This window comes from Arvicola amphibius, chromosome 12, assembly GCF_903992535.2.
Source record: "Arvicola amphibius chromosome 12, mArvAmp1.2, whole genome shotgun sequence".
NCBI lineage: Eukaryota > Metazoa > Chordata > Mammalia > Rodentia > Cricetidae > Arvicola > Arvicola amphibius.
The window spans coordinates 62,874,494-62,888,053 of NC_052058.2; the positions used below are offsets into that span (position 1 = coordinate 62,874,494).

The window sequence follows — 13,560 nt, forward strand, 5'->3', positions numbered from 1 at the left end:
TTGGAGGCAGGAGGATCAGAAGTTGGAGGTCAGCTAGATATAAGTTTGAGGCCTGTCCTGGCTAGAAATCTTGTCTCTAAATAAAAAAAATAAAAATAAATTGTAGCATGATTAATAAAAACCCAGAGACGGATATTGGGGTTCAACATGAAGATCAGAAAAGCAAAACAGCCAGCCACTGGACTGAACAGTGTTGTAATTAATATATTTTTGTATGATTATTCGGATCTGGGTAGCTGGGAGACAAAAGTGCAGTCTCCATTTGCAATAAACAAAAACAAACAAACAAACAAATAAATAAATAAGGTTTTTTGCTTTGAGAGTAAGTCAGCTTCCACCCTCCGCCTTCCCCTCGTTACTCTCCTTCACACCTCCTACTGTGGGCTCCAGTAACAGGGATGTCTTCCCACACACCTCCAGGTGGCCTGTCTGTGTTATACTTCCCTTTAACCAGAGCAACTGAGCCCTTCTTCAAATATCTCTCTCTGCCCTAGACCTTCATGGTCTCTCAGCCTGGTTTGTGATCTGATTTGAATACGTATGTGGGTCTGCGTTGGGTTGTGATTAGACAACAAGCATTCTCCTTTGAATGTGGCTGGGAGGCGCTGTGGGATATAAAGCTAATTTCTGAGCCTCCGCCAGTCTTCCGGGGAGGAGAACCTCAGTTTTACCAATCATTGCCTGTGACCTTGGACAAGTTACACACACTCAGTTTCCTTGATGATAGAACTATCACTTTCCTAGCAGGGATGTTGTGACACTTAAATGAACAGTCTATTCCAAGTGACATAATATATGCTTCACACCTGGTACACATTATTGTTTTTGAATGACAGAGTTGAGGCTCACATAGAACCATATATATATATATATATATATATATATATATATCCTACAGTCTTGCATAGCTCTTTACATAAAGTAAGTTCGTGGAGATGTTTTCTGCAGAAAAAGAAAAAAACAAAAAACAAAGATGAAATCCAACCCAAGAGGCAACAGCACTCATGGCAGGGGCGATTCTTGGGTGAGAGAGCAGATCCTGAGAGAATGGTCGGCTCTCACAGAGCTCTTGCTCCCTCAACTCAGATAATCCAAGGGTGAAGTTTCCAAGTCAGCAGAGCTCAGAGCCACGTCTCTGAGGCACGCCACAGCTTCGACCTCGGCTTTCTAATGATTTTCTCCCCTTTGTCTCAGTGCCTTTTGTCCACCCTGGTAAGTCAGGGGAAGGGGAAGAGCTGTCCTGTAGATTGAAAACGCAAACTAAACAATCACAAAGAAAAGGAGCAAGTTGGGGAGGGGAATGGATGGAGAGGGGGAGAAAGGAAGGGGAGAAGGATCTGACTCCATAAATATCTATATAAAGAGTCATCATTATGTCCCATTCTTTCCGAGTTTAACATTGGTTACTTAAGGTTATGAGCTGGACTAAGGGTCAAGTGATGTCCTCCCAAGACTGAGAGTCTCTGAGAAGCAGGAAATGATTCCCAATCACAGTTATGATTTGCATAGTTTCTAATTAATAAGAACCCGTTGGATCCTAACTCTTGGACAGATGGTACTAATGAATTACAGTGAAGGACTCTGGGAGTGAGAGTTAGGTACTTGCTCAGGATCACAGGCTAGCAAGTGGGGCAGTGCCAGGGACTGAGCTCTGCATGGCTCACGGAACTTCTTAGGCTCCTTCCATTGTGTACCCTTAATCTGCATTGAGGCCACTGGCAAGTCACTCACTTTGTGCTTTTCTGACTGAAATTCAAACCAAAGGGCAAACTTTTTAAAACTAGGAAAACAGGCTCTTTGAGGCAGACAGAATAAAATAAAGTTGTACCTTCTGTTTGATGGTGTCTTCAGTCAACAACTATTTGATAACCATCTACAAGGGGCCACTTCCTGTGCTAAGCATGAAGGACGCAATGACGCAAAAGAAGGCAACATGGCCCCTGTCTGCATAAATGTTGCAGCCAGATAATAAACAAGCAAACTGGATTCATGTAAATATCCGAATTCCACAATGGTGTGGCGGGATCTCCACGAGAAGGTGGGGTCCCATGGATGCACACAGCAGCAGGAGGCTGCAAACAAATGGAACCCTTCATTTGGGGGGAAATGGCTGGAGCTGGAGGACAGCATGTGACAGGAAACAAACAAGATGAAAACACAGGTGTATGTTTTTCCATATATGGAAATGCCAAGAGAAATGACCTGAAAAGCAAAGAGGAAATGCTAAGGAAGGGGAAAGGCATGAGGGAGGAAGAGAAAGAAAGAATGGAGGATGAGTGTGGTCTAAGTACAATGCAAGCTTGTATGGAAATGTCACACTGAAACACATGAAATTGTATTTATATATATATATATATATTAGTGGTTTTATTTTTTAAAAGTTACCTGGCCACAAAAATCATAGTAATATAGGTAGAAAATCTAACATTAAGAAGACTGGACCCTTACTGAAACTGGACTCCTAAAGCCAACTAGAAATACCAGTCTGTCTATAAGAGACGCAGTTAGAACAAAGAAGTTCTTTTCAAGTGCCCAGGATGTAGGGCTGGATTACAGCCAGTCTGTCTGCAAGGAGAGGTTCCATCTCAAGAACAATGATAAACCAGTATAATGTTTTAAACATGGAACATGATCAGATTTTTAATATAAAAATATGGCAAGGTATACATGATACGATTATTTTAAATGCCATTTCTTCAGGAGTTTTAACTCTCCGCCTTTGGTCGACACCACTCCACGAGACTCTCCGTGTCTCCGAACCCTGAGGTGCATCGAACTGCAACAGGTTGGATGAGGCCATGTGGTTTGGATATGAAATGTATTGGAGGCTTGGTCCAAGGTGATGATACCATTGAGAAGTGAAAAAAGACACTGATTTCATTCATATATTAGTATATTGATTGATACCTCACCTAATGATAATGGGAAGTGAGCTCTAATAGAAAGACATAGGTCACCAGGACTTGCGTTTGAAAGTTATATATTAATCGTGATGTATTCTTCATGAGTTCTTTTGGCTTCCCAGCTAGAGTGAGGTGAGAAGGCTCCCTTGGCACACACAGCTACTATCATGATCTTCCACCTCGCCACAGGCCCACAGCTTTGGAGCTGGGCCACTCTGGGCTTATTTTGTCACAGTGATGAAAAGTTGACTGATATACAATAGAAAAGAAGAACCAAGGGGCTGGAGAGATGGCTCAGAGGTTAAGAGCATTGCCTGCTCTTCCAAAGGTCCTGAGTTCAATTCCCAGCAACCACATGGTGGCTCACAACCATCTGTAATGGGGTCTGGTGCCCTCTTCTGCCGTGCAGGCATACACAGAGACAGAATATTGTATACATAATAGATAAATAAATAAATAAATAAATAAATATTTTAAAAAAAAAAAAGAACCAAAATGCCACCCCTTGAGCTTCCTTGAAAAGGAAGAGAAAGGGACATTCCACTTTATTAAGTACTTGCAATTTGCTAGGCCATGCACTTTCTGGGTCATACATACTTGCTAACCAATTTAATAGAGTGTAGAAAAATTCAATGTTGGCTGTTGTTTTTATTAAGGAAGAAAAATATGAATTTCAATTCAAGTTTATCAACAGAATATTTCATTCATCTATTCATCTCTTCATTTGTTTATGTAGTAGAGCATCATCCATGTACCAACCCAGGCATTCTGTAGAAGACAAAACATGTCTCATAGTCTAGAGTGAAATAAATAGCCAAACTAGTATGATCATAGGGGACTCATGCTTTAACATGTGTATACATACAGTGGAGGTTCCATGAAGGGGTCTGAGTTGGACCAGGATCATAAAGGAAGGGACCTTGAGAGCTAGTGATGTTTGAGTTGAAACATGGCATGATAGCAGGAATTCTTCAGGGGCTTAAATGTGACAGAGTACATTCTTGGGACAGAGACTCAGAAGTCTGAATTCATGAACGAAAATGTCCTGTGTTTGAGGAGGCCCAAAAGTTAAATTCTGGAGTATATAGTACTAACCAACGAACCATGCGAGTGAAGATGAATTGCATCATGCTTCGCAACGATGTGCTAAGGACTCTAAATTGCTATCAGTCTGAGGAATCATTAAATTACCTTGATGCAATATGGCCAGAGGTCCATATTGTACAGCAATTCCAGGGGGTTTTAATAAAAGGACCAACAAGAAGATTGCTGCAATAAAATGTTTGATTGCAGTGATGAGTTAGGCTGGGATGGGGGTCTCAGGATATACCTGTGGCTTATGATGACAGAAAAGACACAAAGGATGACAAGGACTCTTGTGCCATTTAATGAGATGGGAACATAAGTGGTATGGATTTGTGATACAAGGAAATGAGCTAACGTTTGTTGGTTGAACCTATTTGTTTATCACAATCAAAGATTTTATTGAAGTATGACATCAGAGGTTTTCTAGTCCAACACAGGGACAATAGGCCAAAGGGGACAGATAGAAAATGAACCCACATATTAGAGGGGAAGATGAAAACCCCGACAGAGTCGCCAGTGTCATGCTGAGCCCCTACCCACCCTCTCCCCAGCTTTTGGAAAGTAAACCTGAGAAGGAAAGACAGAGTTAAAGAGGGGGTGATGAAGGTAGATGGTGTCACAGAAAGAAAAGAGGAAACTCCCCCGATAATGAGAAAACTCGATCTCAGGCCAGCTTGTCAGCATTTAGAAACCAAAGTGTTTAACACAGGGCCAGAGAGACAGGGTCTTCCCACTCCTCTGTGGAAACTGGGGTAGGGAAAATGAGGCCACTGAAGTTGAACTTCCTTAGGCATACTGGTTTTGATTGACAGCCCCAAGGCCCTTGTGTCTCATTGAGCTCTTCTCTGTCTGTAGCTCTGTGCACCCCAATCCATAGGATGGTCCTGCTTAGCCCAGACCTCACTGTACCCAGATTGATGACACAGCAAGTATTTGGTCATCAGCCACAGCAACCTGAGGGAGTACGATGTTAGGTGGACAAGGGTAGGGCAGCCGCTGTGTTAACACAGGCACACCTTTGGGTGTCCAGTGACTTCAGCATACCTTTGGGTGTCTCTGTCCTTCTTTCTTCAAGTCCCTATCTCCTGACCCTCTTCCCACAATCCCATAACCATCTCTTTTAGACTCAGGATAAATCTGTAGGCCAGCAGGAACCATTTGTCTTTTTGTTCCTGTGATAAAAAAACCTGTATTTTCAAACACTCGTTGGAACATCTATGGAAGAGGCGGGTAGGTGAAAGAAACACACATGCAAAATCCCTCCTGTGGGTCTGAGCAACACCTATGAAACCAACTGGGACACACCAGGTGTCTCTTCAAAGAGAAAAAAAGGAAGCAATTATCACCCCACCTGGATGGGCATCCCTGGCAGTCAGGTAAGCGAGCAGCTCACAGCTGCAGCTCACTCCCCAGCTGCCTTGCAGATAAGCTTAGAAACCTCACTCTTGGAGCCTCTCAATTTCAAGTTTGGCAAGGCCCGTGTCTGTCTGTGTGTTTGCTTACTCTGGCTTGTACATTGGAGGAGGTAAGGGGGCTAAAGAACAAGCTGTCAGTCTCTGCGCCTCCTATGGGGATACCTGATTCTTAAGGACTCACTCATGTTCTCCTAAGATCTCTAGGAACAGAGAAGTAAAAACAATAAAGACAGAGAAGGGATGATTGGGAAATATCAGGGCCTTCCAGCATGATAAAAGATAGAAAGATGGACAGGAATGTGGTGTTTCATCCTGAAAGTCTGTGATAATCAGGGTACCGGACCCTTCCAGTTTGAGGCTGTTAGATCCTTCCTTCATCTGGGATGTGTACCTGACATGACCCTTCTATTCTAGGTGCAGTAGGTTCTAGGCTGGGAGATCAGTTAGGGGAGCCTGTGCATCTCCTCCGGGGGCAGACAGAGATGGTTGTCCTCCTAACCACACCCCCTTGGGAAAGGGTATCACAATGAGTTTGGTGATTGCCAATCATATACCTTTCCTACTCCTTCCCATCTTCCCATCTTCTTTGCTCGGTTCTGACTCCTGAATCACATCACCATGGGTATTCTGGAATGTATTACTTGATTTGACTTAATATGCAAACATGCAAATCTAAATACACTAGGTGCCCCTCTTAGCTTAATAAAAAGATGATCCACTCTCGATTGCGGTGCAGAGCAAGTTCTGTTTTTGTTACCTTCCAGAGCCAAGTGTCTCAGCCCTCTTACCCTCTGGGTCTGGTTATTGGTCACCAGTTCATAGATGGGGGATGCTCTGGTCACTTCAAGCAGGACTGGCTCGGCAGGGGTTTCAGGGCTGGACGTCACATGACACAAAGGACAAGATGAGGGACATCGTCCCTTGCTCTGGCACTCCATTCGGACTCCAGCTGCCATACGCTTGGTGCCAGAGTCTGACAGGCTAGCGATGTATTCTGGGAATGTCAGCACCTTGGGCTCTCTTTCCCGCTCCTCCGACTCATCAGATGGGGAGTTGCCTGCCAGACACAAAAGAAAAAGGAACAGTGAGGGAGGCAAGATAGCAGGGACAGGCTGTGACTCGGTGGCTCCTGCATTCTGAGGTCTAACACTGAGAAGTTAGAAAGCGCCACTGACGGAGTCAAATTGTGATTTTTGTCATTCCACTTAGTTAGGGGCACAGATTTTCCCAGTGACACACAAAGTTGGAAATGGCCTTTCAAGAATGAGAATGGGTGGTTGCTTTTCTGAGAATCATTGGCTCCACTGGTCCACCCAGAGGGATATGTCTGTAGTACATCATCCATTGCCAAGAACTCAGATGACAACAAAGTGACCGTTCTTGGCTTCCTTCATACCACCTCTCTCTCTACCATTATTAAATGAATAAATGACAAAATGTTTTGGAAACACATCTATGGTTTCCAACATACATGAAGCTCCCATCATTGGTTATAATTCCAGCTGAAATTTGTGGATTCTTCCTGTGACATTGGGGTTGATCTAAGGTCTCCTTTGACTGTGGCATTAGCATCACAGACAGCCTACCATTATACCCATTTCTACATATCAGGAAAAGACAGTATCATCAAGGTCACAAGCACCTTTGTGAGATTTGATATTTGACCCCAGGAGTGTCTCGATCCAAAGTGTTTAGGTCACATAGCAAAGTCAGCATTTCTCAGCAGTCTAATTAGCCCGTGTGTTGATCATGCCTGGGAAGTTTGGCTTTTTCCCAAAGATTTTCACCGTTGTTTGCCACATAGTGGTTAGCTACACAGGCTCTTGATCTATTTTTGGTGACAAACATGAGAAATGCCTACTAGAAAATAATTGTTTGTTCCCCACACACAAAAACCCCATTTGCTCTTTGTTTCTTCAGTCCCCACGATTGCCCATTTACCTCATTATCTGTAAAGGAGCCCGTGGACAGAACCCTCCAGATTTCTTAAGCTATTTCTGACAGTTGGTGTCCCAAGCAGGAAATGATTTTGGAGAGACTGCTGTGCCTTTGGAGACGGTGGGGACACACAGAATGTTCTGGTTTCCCGTGGGTGCATTAAGAATGTCATACTTGATGGGACACAGGGTGAACTGGTTGAAAGGCTTCGCAAAGCACTTCCCAGAGGTGATCTGGAGCTATGACTCATTGGCTTAGAAAAGCAAATGTTCTCCCCTCCTGGTGTAGGGGATTTCCCCATCCTATCTCTCGCTTGCTGTGTAACATGGACCCATGTGGGGACATGGCGGGGTTCCCAGTGTTCTTGGTTCCCAAATGAATTCCATCACTATGTGGATGAGACACTTTGAACATGGACTCCGTCTGTTTAACGCTTGCATTCCACTGACTCATAGATCCAAGATTGAGCTCCAGTCCCCCTGGATTGCAGAAGAACTGGACAATGGCACACACAGCAAAAGTCAAGGATAATGACATCAGTAGAGCCCAGACTAACCAACACCAAATCACTTCACCCATAGGTTCACCTTTATAAATATTTAGGCTCCTGAAGCTCAGTCTTGTTTCTGCACTTTGCCTTAGGCTGAGAAAGGATTATGAGATGTATTCAAAGGGCCATAGACTAGCCAAGATCTGACCTCCTATCTTCTTCAGACTGCAGAATGACTAGGTCAAAGTAAGTGGAAGTGGAGTAAGGTCTTTGGGCAGAACCAGATGTCTGTGAAAAGTCTTAAGGATGCGGAAAACCTTTCCATCTTTGGTTTTTAATCACATCATCATCAGATGCATTTCCCTTCCAAGCCCCAACCTTGAAAATCCATTCGGTATGCCTGGAAATCTACAATATGACCACGAGATGGCGGTAGCAGATCTAAAATGATTACTTTCTGTGCTGTGGGACCACATCAGGGAAAAATAATATTCAGAACCCTAAGTAAGGTGTAGGTATCTCAATAATTTTATGGCTACTTTTCCTAGCACAAAATAAAAAACTAAGAAATAAAACGATTACAAATTACATGCATTGTAGCTTAAGCAGAAAAGTAAGAGAAATGGGTGATAATGACAGGATAATTGAAAGAAAACTCGTAAGAGAGAATTTGAAAAGAAACTTCTTTCAATAGCTTAACTTTTGAATATAAGATATTTCAAAAGAAGAAAGCAACCATTTTTTTCTCCTTGAAACGAACTTTCCTGGGTTACTATCCAGATGAATTGTACTAAAGTAACCACCAGGTGGCACTGTAACGCGCGTAACTCCCTGTATGGAGTTAACTTCCTTGCCCTCCAGCTCGCCATCATTAAAGCTCGTAAATGCTGTAAACATGAGGGGCCGCTCCCCTTGCTGCTGTTTTCTGGCAAAGCCAATTAATATCAAGATGCAATTAATCCCTGTCAATACCTATCCACCCTACAAACTTGGCAAGATTAAAGGATACAGAACAATGGCTGAGAAAAGGATGTAGGAAAAGATGACAGGTACCATCAAATGCTCTTTTCACTTCTTTCTTCAGGACCTTATTCTCTGTCTATCCCCTCCCAAATCAGGTCCACATGCAAGGTCCCTGCTAGGAGCCAAGGCCAGTGTGTCTTGCTGGCCCCATGCTCACACGAGATGAAGCTGTCTAGAGAGAGGCTGGATTTATACAGAAGCAATGAACAGTGAGTTCCCAAAAGCCATCTATCCAGCCTCCAGCCAAGAATAGACATGTGTGTGAGGGAGATTTTTCAAAGAGAAAATGCATTTTCTATGTGCAGTTAAAGATACAATTGGGAAATACTCCTTAAAATGATGGAGTCCATTGGTGAAAGGCCACATAAATCTCCCTTATCCCAAAGAGAGTGCCACCAATGACTGCAAACGAATGAATAGTTCAGATCCCAAGTTCTTCAGGAGAGTCTGCTCTTTGTTGGTGGGAAGGTGGGAAGAAGGAAAGCCACTTTATTTCTTATGACCCAGTGGTCCCCTCTTTCTATTGGCCACTCCTAATACAGTCCTTGGCAATTCTCTCTATCCTCTGGCAATTCTGGAATCTGAAGCATTATGATGCTTCTTAGGAAAAGAAGTATCTACCTTAGTAAATACACGGTCTTTGAAAAAAAGAAACAATCTACAGTTAAGGTCTTGGAAGACACTGATTGGCAAGTGTGCCCTCTGACAAAGAGTACCTGTGTGGCCCCTCACCACAGGGAAGGTCCTCATGTTGTACTGTGACACTTAGCTCTCTTAAAAGTAGAGGAATATTCAACCTGGAATGTAGTTATTCAAACTGCAAAGCATTTTGCAAATACAGTTTGCTATAAATAAGTGCCATTTGCTTTAGGCTAAATCTGTATCCTCCAGCACACAGTGGATGAGTTTCCCCAATAGAATACCATGGTATGAGAATATTGGCATCCTTAATGCTCAGAACCTCACCGTGTATGCGCCCATGGCCTTAGGCATGGACATAGTGACCCACCTAAATTCAGGGACACATTAGGACGATGAAAGTGACCAGCCCATTCTTAGGCAGGTTCCGCGCTGCTTGTGTGAGCTGACAGGTCGCAAAGGTGAATTACTTGTTATGAAGTAAATTGGTACAATTCCTGTAGGATCCTGAGGACTGCTTAAGACTCTCTCTCCTGAGTGGTGCCCAAGGCAATGAGATGCTGATGACAGCACAGCCAGCCAGAACTACACAGGCAGTTCATTAGGCGGTAAAGAAATCAAATGCAAACTAATCAGATCACAGCTTCGGGGGGGGGGGAGAGCATGGGATGCATGGGAAGAAGGTTGACGTGGGCAAGCAAAGCACAGCTCAGCAAGATGCACTGGAAGTCCGCCCGCCTACAGCCAGGTTGCCAGAGCCCACCCCAGCCTTCACCCCATCTACTGCATGAGCCATGATTCCAGGTTCTCTGATGTACATCTCCATCATCTCATGCCTTCCAAGTAGAGGAATCCAACCTGCAATGCTATTCACAATCCTAAAACAGGCTCCCTGGGACTTGAACTGAACCGCCAATCACACCATAATTACATATTCTCCAGGACTCAATTCTTAACTAGGGACGGGAGGTAGAGCATACACTGAGCACTTTTGACTGTGCCAGAGGGGAGGTAGTAGTGTTCTGTAGTTAACAAATATGTCTTTTTCACCTCTGAAGTGCCCTTGTCTGGTTTAATCTATCATCTGTATCTGCACATGCATCTACCTGTATCTCGATCTATCACCAACATCTACGTCCATATCTACATCCCGAGGTAATTATCTAAGCTCCAAGTCTAGTTTTGAATGGCTACGAAATGTCAAGCTTAAAGACTAGAAGCAAAGCCTTTGCCAAACAGCTCTCCTGTCCCCTGCTAAGTTCCCCGAGAATCAAGTAGAAAATGCAAGTGAGGCATTGCTGGGGGAGCAATTGACTCTGTGACTCCAGCCAAGGTCTCTCCCGTAAGTAACAAAGCCTGTTAGAATGTCCACTTATACACATTACATGACAGGGTTCTCCTAATTGTGGTCACCATCTCCTCCACACTTTCTTGGCAGCCTCTTTCTTCTCTTGAACATCCCAGCTCAAAAGCAAGCACAGCTGATCCTCCAGTCATTGAAACACTGTCCCTCCCCACCCCTGCTTCCCTCCCTTGCTCCCTCTCAATCTTCCCAAACATTCACTTAATATTAAATTGCTTTCTCTTCATGACCCATATCCTTTCCTCCATGTTCAATACCCAATAAGGGAATTGACAGTTTAAAAACTTACTCTTTAGATTGCCTAGGTTGGGTTTCTACTTTATCTCGTATCAGCTGTCTGATTTAGGACAGGTTCCATAACTTTCTAGAGTCTAAATTTCCTTGTGTATAAAGTAGAAATGTCCAGACTGATTGATTCTTCACCAACAAACCTACTTAGCATGGTGACCCATGCCTGTAATCCTAGCCCTTGGGAGGCAGAGGCAGGAAGATCAGAAGTTCAGAGTCATTCTTGGCTATATGATGACTTCAAGAATCTGGTTCAAAACACCAAAACCAAACCAAATGAATCGGCAACTCACAAAGTTCATCTTGAGCAGTCCTCAGGACACAGTGAGTGTACGCTCAATGTACTTACTCTGACCATGCTTACCACTTACCTTGTTCTGTCTGCAACCATCACTGTCACATGCTAAGTGGCACGAGGGACAAAGTTTTGCCTTACCCTCCACACAATATCCTACAATACTCACTCAATATGCAACAACTCAACAATTCATTACAAATGTATATGTTGAATGAGAAGAGTGTTTGTCAAATAATAAAACATTTATGATGAATTATATATAAAGTGATTATACTCTGTCTTCTTTAATTGCTAACTAAACAGCCGAGCCTTACTTAACTCGGAGCACTGCTGTCCTAGGTTCTTTTGAAATGCTCTAGATTTGTCTGAAATAGAGTGGCTTCCACTACTTTCAGGAATGAAGAATTGTTCAGAGACAGCTTGGATCCAACAACTTGGGTAGTAGAAATAGTGTAGGGATTTCATTCTGCAAAATTTTAAACTGTAGGCCACCGATGTGGTCATTGAGTAGTTAATTACTGGGAAGGCAAGGATTTAGACTTGAGAAAGAGAATATCCAGAACAGCCAGCTCTGGTGCTGAAGGACAATGGTTTTCTGTGGTTAGAAAACCTGGGGAAGTTATTTCAAATATTGCCTTCAAGTAGAGAAAAGATCAGGACTGATAACCCAGGCCAGCAGAATGGACCCAAGGAACGGATGAAAGGAAGATACCAATGGGGGAGGGAAAGGGAGTTCTGGATAGATCTGGGGAACAGAGCCATTTTGGGCAGACTGGGACTCTGGCCTCACATGTGCTTCCTCACCTGCAAAGAGGGAGCTGGACTCCAAGTGTTGTCATAAGAAGGGTGATACCTGGAAACCTGCACCTTCTACAGTTGTCCAGTCTCAGCCTGCACACAGAAACCACTCCAGGTTCTCAGCCTCATATCCATCAATACCCTGTAGCTCCAAGTAAGCAATCTTCTTGTGGAACTAACTAATGGAAATAATTGGCTACCATCTGACCAATGCATTCAGAAAGCAGTTCCATCAAGAAAGAGTTTATATTCTTGTCCTTTTCTACAAATAAATTCTAAAATGATTCTTTCTTCAGGGTATAGCCTTTCTTTTGTTCTAACATTAATGTTGTTGTACATTTTAGATTTGGTCCTTTGGTAATTTCTTTAGGAAATTTCTAGAAAGAGTGGGTCTTTACTATAATCAGACCCTGCAGCCAGTCCCTGGAGAGCAGCACCCAAGGGCATGGTGGAGTGGCTGTCCCCAGGTTCCCACTGACCACCTCACAATGTATCAATAGCTGGGGTGGCCAAGGAAAGACATCTTTAGAAGTGGATTTTGGTTTATTTGACACTTAACCAGAAAAATGTGTACTTTTTCTGCAGTCCTTGTTGACATCTTTCTTTTCTAAAAATGCAGTGTTCCAATTTCCTGCCTGCTTCATAAAGCATTGCCTACCAAACAGAATTAAACCTTTCCCCGAGGTGCCTCCAGGTGATGATTCTCTTCATCAATTACGACTATGCAGATTTGAAAGTTGGAAGAGACAGAAATAAAATGGCATCAATGCCCCAATGGCTTTTAAAAATTGATAGATAACACAATGTTATACTTTCTTAACATAATCCCCTCACCGAAGGCTTGTTTCCTAACAAATAACGGTCTGTTTGAGGTCCCTGGCTAATTTGGTTCATGTTAAATTGAGATTTGGTGTAGGTACAATACTTAGTCTTTGCCAAAAGCTGTTTGTTAGTCGGCCTTGGCATGGGGACAGTGAATTCAATAATAAATGGTCTTAATTCATCAAGCATTCCATATACCTCCTTTGGTCAATGACAATGACATTGGGTTCAAAGTTCAGTCAATGAAATTTTACGGTAATAGAATCTACCAAAGAGCTATAAAAACAAACACCAAAACAGCCTTTGCAATCAGTCTCTGACCCAGCCACACCCTTTCTGACCCAGCTACACTTTCCTTCTAAATTGCAATCTCTGTGTCAAGAAGAAATACGAGTCACACTAACTCAGCTATCAGCAACTCTTTGAGATTTCTTGAAGATCATCTCTGCACAGCCCATGCATCTCAGGAGGAGTAAGGTTCAAATCCAAGGATTGCT

The 13,560-nt window shown here is 43.2% G+C and overlaps 1 protein-coding gene across 2 annotated transcripts in view; it reads right to left on the minus strand.

Annotated features, from left to right (window-relative positions):
• The window catches only part of Astn1 (astrotactin 1), a 324,573-nt gene that overhangs the window by 24,959 nt on the left and 286,054 nt on the right, over positions 1 to 13,560 (minus strand). For both annotated transcript variants that reach the window (XM_038349589.1, XM_038349588.1), the window contains exon 17: positions 6,193 to 6,461. In XM_038349589.1, the coding sequence (XP_038205517.1) occupies positions 6,193 to 6,461 (269 nt within the window). The remainder of the gene's footprint in view (positions 1 to 6,192; positions 6,462 to 13,560) is intronic.